Here is a 14,945-nt window from a genome sequence, read left to right as displayed (position 1 = left end):
AAAAATCTTGACGCCAAGGAATTGTATTCGAACACTCCTTGGCTACTCTATAAATAAGCCCCCATGATTTCCCCTCAATGAACCATTATCAGCATTCATATAATAGCCGGTTAGCACCCAAACCCTCTCTACCAAAGGAAAGAAACTCTTCCCTTTCAGTAGAGAACTTTCATTTTCTGGTTACCTGACACTAAGAACCGCGAAAAGATGGCAAGACCCGGTGTCATGATTCTTTCAACACTAGTCCTAGTGTTGTTTCATGTATTTGTTGATGCTGGCCAGAACCAGAGGAAGACTTACATAATCCACATGGACAAGTCCAACATGCCTGCTGATTTTGATGATCATACTCTGTGGTATGACTCATCTTTGAAGTCAGTATCCGAAGGCGCCAACCTGCTTTACACCTACAACAATGTAATCCATGGCTACTCAACACAGCTAACAGCTGATGAAGCCAAATCACTTGAACAGCAACCTGGAATTCTCTCGGTCCACGAGGAAGTGAGATACGAGCTTCATACCACTCGATCCCCTACATTTCTGGGACTTGAAGGACGTGAAAGTAAATCATTCTTTCTTCAAGCTGAAACAAGGAGTGACGTCACTATTGGTGTGCTGGACACTGGTATTTGGCCTGAATCAAAAAGTTTTGATGACACTGGACTAGGTCCAGTCCCTACGAGCTGGAAGGGTGAGTGCCAAATTGGCAAGAACTTCAAAGCATCAAGCTGTAATCGGAAACTCATTGGTGCAAGGTTTTTCTCACAAGGTTATGAAGCAGCTTTCGGGGCAATTGATGAGACCACGGAATCCAAGTCACCAAGGGACGATGATGGCCATGGGACACACACTGCAACTACAGCAGCTGGCTCGGTTGTAACTGGAGCTAGCCTCTTTGGTTATGCTGCTGGTACAGCACGTGGGATGGCTTCACACGCAAGAGTGGCTGCATATAAAGTATGTTGGGCTGGAGGATGTTTTAGCAGCGACATACTAGCAGGGATGGACCAGGCCGTCATAGATGGTGTAAATGTACTCTCACTGTCCCTTGGTGGCACAATTTCTGATTATTACAGGGATATAGTAGCAATTGGAGCCTTTTCTGCAGCTTCTCAAGGAATCTTCATCTCGTGCTCGGCTGGGAATGGTGGGCCAGGCTCTGGATCCCTCTCCAACGTTGCACCATGGATAACTACTGTAGGCGCAGGGACCATGGACCGTGAATTCCCAGCATATATTAGCATTGGAAATGGAAAAAAATTCAATGGAGTATCACTTTACAGTGGAAAGGCATTACCTAGTTCTGTGATGCCACTGGTGTATGCTGGAAATGCCAGCCAAGCATCAAATGGCAATCTATGCACAAGTGGTAGCCTGATTCCAGAAAAAGTTGCTGGGAAAATTGTTGTATGTGACCGAGGGATGAACGCAAGGGCACAGAAGGGGTTGGTTGTCAAAGATGCTGGTGGAATAGGGATGATTTTGGCAAACACAGACTCTTACGGAGATGAGTTGGTTGCTGATGCACATCTCATACCAACAGCTGCAGTTGGTCAAACTGCTGGTGACTTGATCAAAAGGTACATTGCTTCTGACAGTAATCCAACTACCACAATTGCATTTGGAGGTACCAAGTTGGGTGTTCAACCATCACCGGTCGTTGCAGCTTTTAGTTCCAGAGGGCCAAACCCAATCACACCGGAGATACTTAAACCTGATTTGATAGCACCAGGTGTCAATATTCTCGCTGGTTGGACAGGAAAAGTTGGACCTACAGGTTTGCCAGAAGACACCAGGAATGTGGGTTTCAACATCATCTCTGGAACTTCCATGTCATGTCCCCATGTAAGTGGGCTTGCAGCACTAATGAAAGCCGCCCATCCAGAATGGAGTCCAGCAGCTATAAGGTCAGCACTGATGACTACAGGTTATAGCACATACAAGAACGGAAAAATGATAGAGGATGTTGCAACAGGAATGTCATCTACACCATTTGATCATGGCGCTGGACATGTGAATCCAGCAGCAGCTCTGAATCCTGGTTTAGTGTATGATCTCACAGTCGATGACTATATAAACTTACTTTGCGCCCTGGACTACAGTCCAAGTATGATCAAGGTCATCGCGAAGCGAGACATTTCCTGCGAAAACAATAAGGAATATAGAGTTGCTGACCTTAATTACCCATCTTTTGCCATTCCTTTGGAAACGGCCTGGGGCGAACATGCAAATAGTAGTGCACCCACAGTGACCAGATATACGAGGACTCTAACAAACGTGGGAACTCCAGCTACATACAAGGCCTCAGTCTCTTCTGAAATGCAGGAAGTGAAGATTCTGGTTGAACCACAAACACTTACTTTCAGTCGAAAGAACGAAAAGAAAACCTACACTGTGACATTCGCTGCTAGTTCCAAGCCATCAGGCACAACTAGCTTTGCTCGACTGGAATGGTCAGATGGACAACATGTTGTTGCTAGCCCAATTGCTTTCAGTTGGACATGATTATGCTAATTCTAAGTCATTCACTGCAAATGTACAAGTGCAAATATTCCTATAAAATAATTACTAGTGTGCAGCAGCTACTCCTCTAATATTCCACCAACTAAACAAATAGCCCTGACCTATAATTAAGAGGCCTAGGCAATTCTAGCATCTAGACAAGGAAAATGTTGGTTGATTTGTCCACCAAAAGACTGGTGTTTTACTTGCCTGATTATTATGTACCAAGCCACACAATATGGATAAATACAATTGGCTTTCTGGCTTATCTCAGCCATTGACTATATCTTGCGACTCAATTTGCACTTAAATAATTCCCTTGGAGTAACGGCACATTCATGGCCTAAAAAATTTTAAGAAACAACATAATCAAGAAGGTAACATAATTCTTTTTCCTACGAAGCTAAATTGAGAAAAGGATACCATTAAAAGAGTAAACGGCAAATGAAAGTTACTACCAATATTAAATTCGTTACAAAATGCATACACAACAAGCAAAGAAACGAAGCTTAGGAGACATTCATCTGAAACCACATTATCAATGCTGCTAGAAGAGAATATCATTCTGATTCGCTCATAGACTGACAAACAGGGAGGTAATATGTATCTAACTGCCAGTACTTCTGTTTAACACCCTCCCAAACTGTTTCACTTAAACAATCCTTCACTGGTAATGGTATCAGCTGCGTAGAATATCCCAAACTCTCAAGTTCTAAGGAGACTATCTGGCAGTAGACGATATGAAAGAAAGGGTTACCTCCACATAGACCATTAAAAAATGAATAGATACCACCAGGCTTCAACAATCTAGGAAGATGTTGATGAAATTCCCGCATATCTTCGTAATATTCCCCATAAGTATCAAAAAATATGCCTGCAGAACAAAGTAGACTCACATTAAGATAAAATCACAAAGCTAAGACAAAGAAGGCAACAGATAGAAGCTGAACTTCAACCTAGCAAAAGAAACCTGATCTTGAATAATTAACTCGCATGATCAAGTTTGCAACGTCAGAGATCTATAACTTTTTTTTCCGGCATGCCTTCTATTAGTTGTGTTATTGTTTTTGCAAGTTATAGAGCATTATATGTGTAGTGGTCAAAAATAAATCGTGCCTGCTACGTATTTAGCTAGACGTTCCTGAACCAACTCCTATATGATAAGAGCCGCAGAATCTATCTCATTGTATGACATATTCCACGATCGATTACACGACCACAATCACACCAGAGTGCTACGCTCAGGAACTTCAATACGTGGATCTTTGGCCATGAATCACGACCTCCACATGCCTGGCCCAGTGTTTTTAAGAGCGATAAGCGCAAAAAAGCGACAAGGGCTCGCCTCGCTTCAAAAGCGAAGCGCACACTTTATTAAAGTGAAGCGCAATTCTTAAAAAACATAATGTAAACCTTGCAAAGACACAACATGTACTATGTACCACCAAATCCTCCACAAACCATAGGACAAGCCAAAATCAAAGCTACTAAATTACTAGAATCAACATCTTATTCTTCTACTCTTCTTGTTCTTCTTCAAGATTGTCAAAATCTTGAATTCCTCTATTATCTTTATATTGCTCGTTATCTTCTTCTTCCCCCTCCTCTTCCTCTTCATGATCACTTTCATCTTCATCAATTAGGGATAGGGATCGACTTGTAGTAGCCAAACTTTTTCCCTTCCTAATCGAGCTTGAACTTGAAGTATTCCCCCTTAAACCATAAGGATTCTCCCCAACTCCACTAGCAACCACAACATCACCCCAAGTGAAATTAGAGTCGCCTTCAAATATTTCTTCATCTTCACAATTTTCAGGGACTACAGTTAGCCACTCATTAGCCTCATCAATATTGTCCAAAAGAATTGGATCAATTAGATTGTGGTGGTTGTAGCGACGCCTCAATGCTCTATTGTATTTTATGAACACTAGATTATAGAGGCGCTTCAAGGTTAGTCAATTACTCTTCTTTGTATGAATCTGCAAACAAGATGTGTCAACTAATTAGTAGGAGTTGGGACAATTGAGATATAATTTACTTTATCTCAAAACACAAAATAATTCTTTTTATTTCTCACGTGTTCAAAAACGCTCCAGTTCCTTTCACATCCGGATGAGTTACAAGTTAAACTTAGAACTCTGATGGCGAAAGTCTGTAAATCCGGAGTCTCTATACCATATTGGTCCCACCACTCAACTATAGAAGTCAAAAAATATTCAAGAGTTAAATAAGTATAAAAAATACATTAAAGTTAGAGCTATAAAATATAGAAACACTTGGTCACCTGACGACTTCGTCTTTCTTTGTTTAATAGCAATTCGGGGCTTAAAAAGTCTTTCAGCTGCCTTGTAAATAGCAAGTTGATCTACTATCTTTCTTGCAAGTCTTCATCTGGGGTCAACTTGATAACAACCTCATGGAATCCTGTCCACACTTCTCTAGCCAATGAATTATTCTCATGCTGATCATAAAAGAGTGACGGGTTCAGAATAAGTCTAGCTGCATGCAAAGGTCTATAAAGTTGTTCACTCCATCTTGCATCAATGATCTGAAAGACCTTTGCATATGTCTGCTCATCAGTGAATGATGCTTGAATAGCCTCCTTGGCCCAATCCATAGCTTCATAGAGGTAGCCCATTGGTGGTTTTTGCTCCTCATCCACCAAACGGAGTGCTTTAACCAAAGGGCCACCAATTTTAAGAGCATGAAGGACATTATTCCAAAAAGAATAAGAAAGAATAATGCGTGCAACATCTTTCCCGCACTTTCCTTTGCAAATTTACTCTTGCTCCATTTCTCTGAAGTGAACAACTTTCTCAAATTGGCGTTTTGCAAGTGGATATTATTCAAAGTCAAGAAAGCAGTGACGAACCTTGTCTTGCCCGGTTTCACCAAATTTTTTTGTCTGGTGAATCTTCTCATCATATTCAATAACAAGGGCCGCTGAGAAATATAAGAATGTACCCTAACGCCCTGGCCAAAAACTGTAGAGAAGGGTTTTTCCTTGAAAATGTCCCCGAAGATTAAGTTGATACAATGAGCCGCACATGGAGTCCAATAGACATTCTTGTACGCTCCTTCCACCATGCCACCCGCTTTCACATTTTCACTCGCATTATCAGTGACCACTTGAACAACTTTGCTTGGGTCAATCTTTTCAATGGTGTTCTGAAACAATGTGAACATTTTGATGTGGTCAGTGGATGAGTCGCTAGCATCAATGGACTCAAGAAACAAACTTCCCTCGGGATAATTCACCAACACATTAATAATCATTTTTCAGTTTTTGCCGTCCACTTATCCATCATAATGGAGCAGCCATATTTGTTCCACACAACTCTATGTTCCTCAACAATTTTATCAGTCTCCTCCACTTCCTTATTTAGATAAGGATCTCTAATTTCATGATAAGTGGAAGGCTTCATTCCAGGTCCGTATTGACCAACGGCCTCAATAAAGTCTCCAAGTGTCATAGTTGACACAATTGAAGGGGAACCCAACATCATAGACCCATCGTGCAAAAGCTCTAATTGCACGATCCCTCAAAATGTCCTTAGCAATTTTTTGTACATCTTTTCCACCGCTCTTTGCTTCCGGCTTTTTTGGGAAATAGCAATCTATAGGACATTTAATCCTACTCGTACCCGTCGATGATCCATGGCTTGAAGAGATTGCATCTCTTCCCCGTTTTGTCGAAAGTGACAATTCTTCAATATCATCATCATCATCAAGATTGGTCACCAATGGTTGATGACTCATTTGATTTTTTTGCTCCTTCTTCTTCTCAACAAAATTCTTTATTTTATCCCTCACCTCCGATGGGCATTTCGGACAACTTGTGACGTTTCTATCGTCACCAATAAGATGGAATTTAAAGTGATAAATTCCACCTGTTGTAATCTTGTTACAAAACTTGCATACAACATTTGTATTCTGCTCATTAACTCTATCGCCATATCGCCAAGTCGGGTCTTTCTCTTTTGAACTTTGAGACATTTTGAAATCCCTATTAAGATATAAGAAGACAAGAGGGGTTTCTCTGATGGTAAACAACCTCAACTTCCAACCAAGAGGTTGTGAGTTCGAGTCTCCCCAAGAGCAAGGTGGGAAGTTCTTAGAGGGAAGGATGTCGGGGGTCTATTTGGAAGCAACCTCTCTACCCCAGGATAGGGGTAAGGTCTGCGTACACACTACCCTCCTCAAACCCCACTAAGTGGGATTATACTGGGTTGTTGTTGTTGTTATTAAGATATAAGAAAATACATAATCAAATAAACTGAAAATACATATAATATATATATAATAATTAATTTTATAAACTAAAATACACATTAAAAAATTCAAATAAACTAATATATATATATATATATATATATATATATAAAATAATGAATTTTCTAAAATGAAAAACATATCAAATTAATCAAAAAACTGAAAATATAACATATATATAAGAATTAATTTTATATACTGAAATATACACTAAAAAAATCAAATAAACTGAAAAATATAACATATATAAATAATAATTAATTTTATAAACTAAAATACATATTAAAATTAATAAATAAGAAGCATAAAAGGCGGGGAAAGAAAGAAAACTAGTGCCTGCCCTAGCTGTGCAGACGCTGGACTGGTCAGACTTCAGAGATAAAGGAAGAAGAAGAAGGAAGAAAGAAGGAAAAAGAAAGAAAAAAATAGCAGAATCTGGACGGGAACAAGAAGAAGAAAGAAAAAAATGAGAAGAAGAAAGGAGAAGAAGAAAATTACCTGGACTGGACTGGTCACTGGTCAGCAATGGTCGAGTCTTCTTCAACGGAAGAAAGGAGAAGAAGAAAAAAAATAGCAGAATCTTGAAACCCTAGGTTTTGTCGATCGAAGAAGAGAGAATAAGAAATGGTCAATTTTGGTCTTAGGGGTCTGTTTTGTATAATAAAAAACAGACGCAAACATTTTTTTAAAAAAGGGCCCTCTGCGCTTTTTTAACAGAAGCGATCGCTTCGTTGCTTCTGTCGCTTCTTCAACTGAAGCGCACGCTTCACACGATCGAGTCGCCTCAGGCTGGGAAAAACGATGGCCGGTCGCTTCGCGCTTAAAGCGACGAAGCGATCGCTTTTTCAAACCATAGCTCACTGATGTTACTGTCTCCGCTCAAGTCCAAAGGAATAAGGCTGAGAGTCCACTGGATTCCTCAACCAACCCTGAGATATTTGGTCACGGTCTTACCCAACTAACTCACATCTTTGTCTTTAAAGACTCCAACGGTACTTGGACTCTGAGATAACCAAGTCTCCTATTCTACAAATGGGTAGTCAGACCTTCCACAATCGAACATCCAAACATACTACTATCAGCTTAGTCACAAAAACAATTACACTGCTCATTTTACAACTTCCACCGCTGCAACCTTTAATTTTCTTACTAGATAGAATACTTTGTACCTTTCTGCTTCAACGAAGCCCTGTAACGATTGGGGACAGGCACTATCAATAAAACCACCGCCCTCTGTCTCTCTTTGTTTACTATGTGCTCTTCATTTTATTATTACGATCCTTCCCTGGTTGATAATAGATTTTACCAGTGTTTTGGAAAGCGTTAAGCGCAAAAAAGCGACGAGGCCTCGCTTCACCGAAGCGAGAAGCGAAGCGCGCGTTTTTTCATGTGAAGCGCAATTTAACACATAAATTAAAAAAAAATAGGCATAGATAAATGGCTAAGAACTCATTAAAAATAACATATTAAGCAAATGTTTCAATTCTTGAATCAAGAAGCAAATAATAGATACTAAAACTAGATAGTGAATAATCCTCAAAAGTCATAACATATTAAGCAAATGCAAAACAAAATCACAAAAGGAGCAACATCCTATTCTTCAACAAGATCTCCAAACTCTTGAAGTGTAATCATGTTCGAGTTATTATATTGGTCATCATCATCTTCTTCTTCATCGGAGAGGCTTCATTAATTAGGGTTCTACTTGTACATGTACTTGTACTTGTAGATACTCTTTCTTTGCTCCTTAAAGTACTTCCCCTAAAACCATAAACATTCTCTTCAACTCCACTTGCCATAAGCAACATGACCAAAAGTGAGACCTTCTCCTTCAAACACTTCTTCTTCATGATTTTCGGGGGCTCCGGTTAACCATTCATTTGCTTCATCAATGTTATCCAATAAAATTGGATCAATGATATTGCGAGCTTTGTAACGACGAGCTAATGTTCTATTATATTTTACGAACACGAGATCATTGAGTTTCTTTAGCTCAAGCATGTTCCTCTTCTTAGTATGAATCTGCATAATAAGATGTAGAAAGTAATTAAGAGGAGTACTTAGGACAATTGAGATAAACTTTAATTTAGTAATAATGTAATATAGCTTCTCACATGTTCATAAACACTCTAATTTCAAGTTAAGCTTTGAACTCTAATAGCAAATTGTTGCAAGTTTGGAACTTCATAACCAAATTGCATCCACCATTCAACTGTAGAAGTATTATTTTAGAAGTTAATAACTTAAAAGTTAAAGCTCTAAAGAGTAAAACAATTGAAAAAACTTGCTTACCCGGTGCCAATTTGGTTCTGCCTCTAATGGCCGAAGCTAATCTAAGAATTCCATCGGCTTGCATATACACACCAAGCTCTTGCCCTATTTTGTCTTGCATCGCTTCATCTGGCACCAACTTCGCAACATATGCATGATACCCCTTCCAAACGTCTAAATCTAAAGTCTTGTTCTCATTGTTTGTGTAAAACAATTCGGGGTTCAAAATATGCCCTGCTGCATATAAAGGTTGATGAAGCTGATCATCCCACCTTTTATCAATGATTTCAAACACTTTCTCATATTTCCTCCTACCATGATCAAATGCCTTCTCAATAGCTTCTTTAGCCCTATCCATGGCTTCATAAATGTATCCCATTGTTGGTTTTTTCTCCCCATCCACCAAACGAAGTACAATAACCAAAGGATTACCAACTTTAAGTGCTTGAACAGTGTCATTCCAAAAATATGGACCAATAATAAATCTCGCAACTTCTTTCCCAAGAGCTTCCTTTGCATAGATACTCTCACTCCATTCGGTTGACAAGAACAATGTTCGCAAATTTTGCTTTTGCAAGTAAAAGCTATGCAAGGTCAAGATAGCTGTTGCGAATCTTGTCTTAGCCGGTTTCACCAAATTTCTTTGTTTTGTGTATGTCCTCATCATGTTCAACAACAACGGCCTTTGACTAATGTAAGAATGTATCTTGATCGCCTTAGCAAAACTTGAACCACATTTTCCGGTCCAACTTTCAATAGTGTCTTCTCAAACAAGTTGAACATTTTATTAGAATCAGTTGAGGAGTCACTAGCATCATAAGATTCAAGAAACACACTACCTCTCAGAGAATTCACCAAAACATTAATGGCCATTTTTTCATTTTTTGCAGTCCATTTGTCCATCATAATGGAAAAACCATAAATTTTCCATTGCGCATTATGCTCCTCGACAATCTTGTTTGTCTTCTCCAACTCCTTTTTTAGACAAGGAACTCTTACTTCGTGATAGGTATGGGGCTTCATTCCTGGGCCATATTGGCCTACGACCTCAATGAATTCACCAAAATTATCGGTATAATTCACACAATTAAAAGGGAGCCCCGCATCATACATCTACCTTGCAAAAGAATCTACAGTGCGCTCCCTTAAAGTCTTCCTACAATAATCTAAGTCAATAGCTTCACCCTTTCTCTTTTCATTTGGTTTTTGTGAGAAAAAAAGATTAAGAGGACCTTTCACATTGCTACCGACGGTGAATGATCCACTTCCACTTGTTGAATTCTTTCTTTGAGATTTAGATGGAGGTGGCCTCATTATATCATTGGCTTCAAGGTCATCCTCATCCATTTGACTATCTTCATCAAGAAGATTAATCATAGATGCTCCATGGCTCATTGGATTTTTTAACTCATTTTTTTTCTCAACAGTCTTTAATTTCTTGCTGAACAGAATCCGGAACACTTGGACATTCTTTGACATCTCTAAAACCACCAATTAGATGTCTCTTGTGACGATGTATTCCACCGTTATAAATTTTTTGACAAAAGATACATTGCACTTTTGTGTTAGTACTGCCAATTGCAACTCCATAGGCCCAAGCTGGATCTCTTTTTTGGCTTGATGCCATTGAATAAGATTGAATTTACTACAATCAACAACCACACAAAAAAAAAAAAAACAGAACAGTTAATTTTTTCTTCGAACATTCTGAACAAAAAAACAGAGAAATACAAACCAGAAAAACAGAGCATAGATTAGGGCACAAAAACAGAGCAATAAAAAGTGAAAAAAATAGAAAGAAGAAGAGAAAAATAGAGCGTAGAAAGAACAAAGCAAAAATTAGGGCACAACCGCACAAGAACAGAGCAATAAAAAGTGGAAAAAAATAGAAAAAAAAAGAGAAAAGGAGTCAAACAGGAACTGAAGAAAATCAGAGGAAGAGAAGAGAAGAAGGAGGAGGAGAAGAAGAAGAGAAGAAGAGAAGAAGAGAAGGAGAGAAGAAGCACTGAAGCAGTCGTTGAAGCAGCGGTCGTTGGAGCAGCAATCGCTTGGAGAAGAAGTGTTTGTTTGCGTTAAGTTTTTGCCAATTTTTTTTTAAAAAAACCCTAACAGATGCTTAAGCGCGCTTTTTGGATCGCTGCGCTTCTCGCTTAACAGGATAAAGCGTGCGCTTTTTTCATGTGAGTCGCTTTTATGGCAGAAAAGCAAACTAGCCTCGCGTCGCTTCAGCGAGAAGCGCACGCTTTTTACAACACTGGATTTTACCGTCTATAGTATATTTTTGGTTGTGAGGCATTAATGTCATTGGAACGACAAGAATCAACATATCAAATCAACAGTTATTAGCTCGAAAGAAATTACTCCCTCGTGAAGATAAACATTTAAGAGGATAGCCTCCCAACCTCCTACAAAGTATTTTAGAGAGGAAATTAATTTTATGTACAACTGTGTCTCTAAGTTCATACACCCAATAATAAAAAATTTGCAAGTGCATACATAGCCTGAAGAACATGCATCAAGTATTCATGATAACAAGAATGATGCACAAACTATAAACATGGGATACTTAGTAGTAAAATCAGTTGATATTTACAAATGATACATTGACGATATTGATGATGACAAGAATGATGCTTCTCTTCCATGGCTTCTCCACTATTGCATTTCTTTTTAAAAGCTTCTATGACTCTGCTTTGCTTGAGCCGAGTATCTATAAGAAATAGCATCTCTACCTTCACAAGGTAGGGTAAGGTTGTGTACACACTGCCCTCCCCAGACCCCACTTGTGGAATTACACAGGGTGTATTGTTGTTGTTACATTGATGGGATGTTTCCTTCAAGGTTTTCAAGTTTTCCACGCTAAACTTAAGTGCAGTGAAACTTTGAAGTAGGATATCCTCATGTTCCCTTTGTAGCTTATAGCTATGATAAGAGAAAGTGATTTATTTATTTAAATAACTGAAAATCTATAAAGAACAAATTCACAACACAAGCAACACAGCAGTAAAATCAAAAGCAAGTGTATTATTAGCATATGTTGAGTAAACAGTTTCTTTCTTCTTTTAAAGTTGGGAAGGCTAGAAGTAGGAGTTTACCATCATAAGATTCAAGTACTGAAATGACATCTTGCCACCGACCAAATATGATTTTCACATTCTCCTTCTCACCCCACCCGGCGCGTATCATACGATCATAGACCTCTGGATGAGCTTCAATGATAGTGTGCGACAAAGGCGCATATTGCTGTATGGCAGTATCTACGAGGCCCATCCCAAATCCAATGTTGAGTATGTGGCCACCATTTGAGCAGACAGCCTTCGCGTGAGCTTCCATCAATGGCTTCTCCCAAGCCATCATAACAGCCTTGCTATCAGCATCCATAATCTTATCTTCACTGAAACTAACTCTATCTTCTAAATAGTCCCCATCTGAGTTCCCCTTTGCATTTTCTTTCCTTGCGATTGTCCCAAGGATTAACTCTGCCTGGATTGCTATATAATGAAGAGTAAACATGTTTGATCAGTAATATTAAGCTAAGCAGCTTCAGAATTTTAGTTGAACTACACATGATATAAAAGCGAGTAATGGCTTCAAACGCACTTTTCAATAGATCTCTATCCGATAATATCAGGTTGGGGAAAATAGACAAACATTAATGATAATAATATATACAACTAGTACTTATTAAAGAAAGCAACAATAAATATAAATTATATACTTCTATAAGTTAGTTTTTGTGTCATTTCTTTACTGAGTACTAACTATTCCTTCCGTCCCTAAAAATCTGACACTCTTTCCATTTTGTGATGTTCCAATATGTTCGACACCACCCAACTGATGAGTTTATCAGACTAAGTTTTGCAACCATTACTTAGATATATTCTTTCACTACCACTAATATAATATAGACATCAATATACAGAAACTAGTGCCTAGTCAGAAAACATCACATAAAATTAGATGGAGGGACTACATAATTTACCTATGCCTACAAAATAGTAAGTTTAAAGCTGTCAGCCACATAAGATAGAATAACAGGTAGATTGGTTCACGAATACATGAAGTATTATGCATTGGATAATAAAACAGGGTTTTTTATGCCGGAAATGTAATGTCAAAACTAGTCCCGTTACTTCAAGAGTATTAATGTGATTTAAGTCAGTCTTATCCGGGTATTGCTAATACACATATTATTACTCCACATTCCATCTCACTTAGAATAATACATAAATTTTCTAATAACTTACGATGTTTTATAAGAAACAGAATACAAGGATTAAAAGTAAGCACCGGAATTGAGAAGAACGTCAAAGGCGTCTTGATGACCAGCGTCCATGGCGAAGTCACCGGCAGAGACATTTGAAGGAGATAAGGCATTCCATGGGGCACCAGCATCGAGAAGAGCTTTTACCACCTCGGCGTGGCCGTGCTTGGCGGCGTGCATCAGCGGAGTAAGTCCGCCTTTATCGAAGTAGGTGACATCGGCGCCGGACTCAATTAGAGATTTGATTTCGTTGATGTTTCCATTCCCAGCTGCTTCACAGAGTGCTTCTTCGTCCGCCATGTCTGAGCAGAAACTCTGGGAATATTTGGCGGTGATTTTCTTTAGTTTGGACTTCGGAGTGTGAGGGTTTTAGGGGCAGATTGCAATCGTTGAATTATAGGTTTTAGTATTATTTAATCCTTAATTTTGTATAAAATGGATACGAGCTACCTCCACCTAACTCTGTCCATCAATACTCGAAAAAATATGAACAAATAACCTATTACTTTTTGTTTCTATTCGGATTTTAACCTAACACTTTATGGTTCTCCACCCATTTTATTGATCATTAGGTTACATGATAAGTGGGAATTTTGACTGCTTAGTAGCCCCTTTTAGCTTTTGTTTCAGTCCGAACGTATTGAATTATGTTCCCGAAACTAATAAAATTGTGCAAATTGCAGGAATACTGGAAGTTTGGTCGCCCGAGATAAAATCAGACACAAAAAGGAGTGTTCCGAAGCACAAGGCAATAAAAGGCGTAGAAGCACAAAAGTTCGATCTGCAAAAGGAATTATGCAACCGCCGAAGAAATTGCAGACCGCAGAATTCCATCTGCGACTGCAAACCAAGAAGGAAAATCTAGCACAACTTTCAGCAATGTGCAGATTGTAAGCACATGATTTTTGCCCTATATGAGAATTACTCCCAAAAATTCAAAATAAAACAATTTTCCTTTGTGTGCAATTTTGAGGATTTTGTGGCATTTTTTGATAATTATTTGTATTTGTACATGCATGTTTATTTGTTAAATTAATAAAAAATACAAAAATATGTCGCATTTGCATTTAGAATTTAATTCTACAATTAGAAGCAATTAAATTTGTTTTTTTTACAAGAACAAAAAATCATAAAAATAATGTACGTTGCATTTTTAGCATTTAATGTCCAAATTGTGTGATTTTATCGTAATTGCTATTTAATTGTATGTTAATTGTTATTGAGAGTTAATCTGCACTTTTATAAATTAATTTAGTTCTATATGATAATTTATGATTTTTAGAATTTAGTTTAGTTTAAGAAAAAATAAAAGAAGAAAAAAGAAGCAATAAAAGAGGAAGAAAATCGGATTGGGCCACCTTCTAATTTAAATCAACCATGGCCCAAATCAAATAACCCTACCGGGTCGACCCGACCCAGTTCGCCCCATAACCCAAACTATGGTTAATCCCATACCCCCATTTTCATTTTTTTTACCCTAAAAACCCTAAAAGCTACCCGCCGCCCCCCCCCCCCCCCCCTCTTCTTCTTCTTCTCCAAAACCACCCCCCCTTCCCCTCGTCCCAAGCTCCATGGCTGACCCCAAGCTCCAGTTCCAGCCTCCTCCTCACGACCAGCTGCTGCCCAAGTTTCG

At 38.6% G+C, this 14,945-nt stretch overlaps 3 protein-coding genes across 4 annotated transcripts; 1 reads left to right on the top strand and 2 right to left on the bottom strand.

The window, feature by feature from the left end:
- Positions 1-2,789, top strand: LOC107792103 (subtilisin-like protease SBT1.7). Its single transcript, XM_016614292.2, has one exon. It carries the CDS (start codon positions 208-210, stop codon positions 2,506-2,508), a length of 2,301 nt encoding a protein of 766 aa, XP_016469778.1. The 5' UTR covers positions 1-207; the 3' UTR covers positions 2,509-2,789.
- A 141-nt stretch (positions 2,790-2,930) lies between these two features.
- LOC107792104 (protein arginine N-methyltransferase 2) lies at positions 2,931-13,756 on the bottom strand. The gene is made up of 3 exons (XM_016614293.2): positions 13,339-13,756; positions 12,144-12,539; positions 2,931-3,379 (listed from the first exon to the last, which is right to left on the bottom strand). The coding sequence occupies exons 1-3, from the start codon at positions 13,610-13,612 to the stop codon at positions 3,066-3,068; spliced, it is 984 nt and encodes a 327-aa protein (XP_016469779.2). The 5' UTR covers positions 13,613-13,756; the 3' UTR covers positions 2,931-3,065.
- On the bottom strand, positions 8,230-12,136 carry LOC107792105 (uncharacterized). Of its 2 annotated transcripts, XM_016614295.2 has the most exons (3): positions 9,070-12,136; positions 8,892-8,989; positions 8,230-8,799 (listed from the first exon to the last, which is right to left on the bottom strand). In XM_016614295.2, exons 1-2 carry the CDS (start codon positions 9,713-9,715, stop codon positions 8,913-8,915), a joined length of 723 nt encoding a protein of 240 aa, XP_016469781.1. In that variant the 5' UTR covers positions 9,716-12,136; the 3' UTR covers positions 8,230-8,799; positions 8,892-8,912. The 2 variants fall into 2 exon arrangements, with proteins under 2 accessions (XP_016469781.1, XP_016469782.1); XM_016614296.2 differs by lacking the exon at positions 8,892-8,989.
- Positions 13,757-14,945: the final 1,189 nt, after the last annotated feature.

The sequence above is a fragment of the Nicotiana tabacum genome, chromosome 16 (assembly GCF_000715075.1).
Source record: "Nicotiana tabacum cultivar K326 chromosome 16, ASM71507v2, whole genome shotgun sequence".
NCBI lineage: Eukaryota > Viridiplantae > Streptophyta > Magnoliopsida > Solanales > Solanaceae > Nicotiana > Nicotiana tabacum.
The sequence above is the reverse complement of the archived record's forward strand: the minus strand, read 5'-3'. Positions and strand labels throughout refer to the sequence as shown.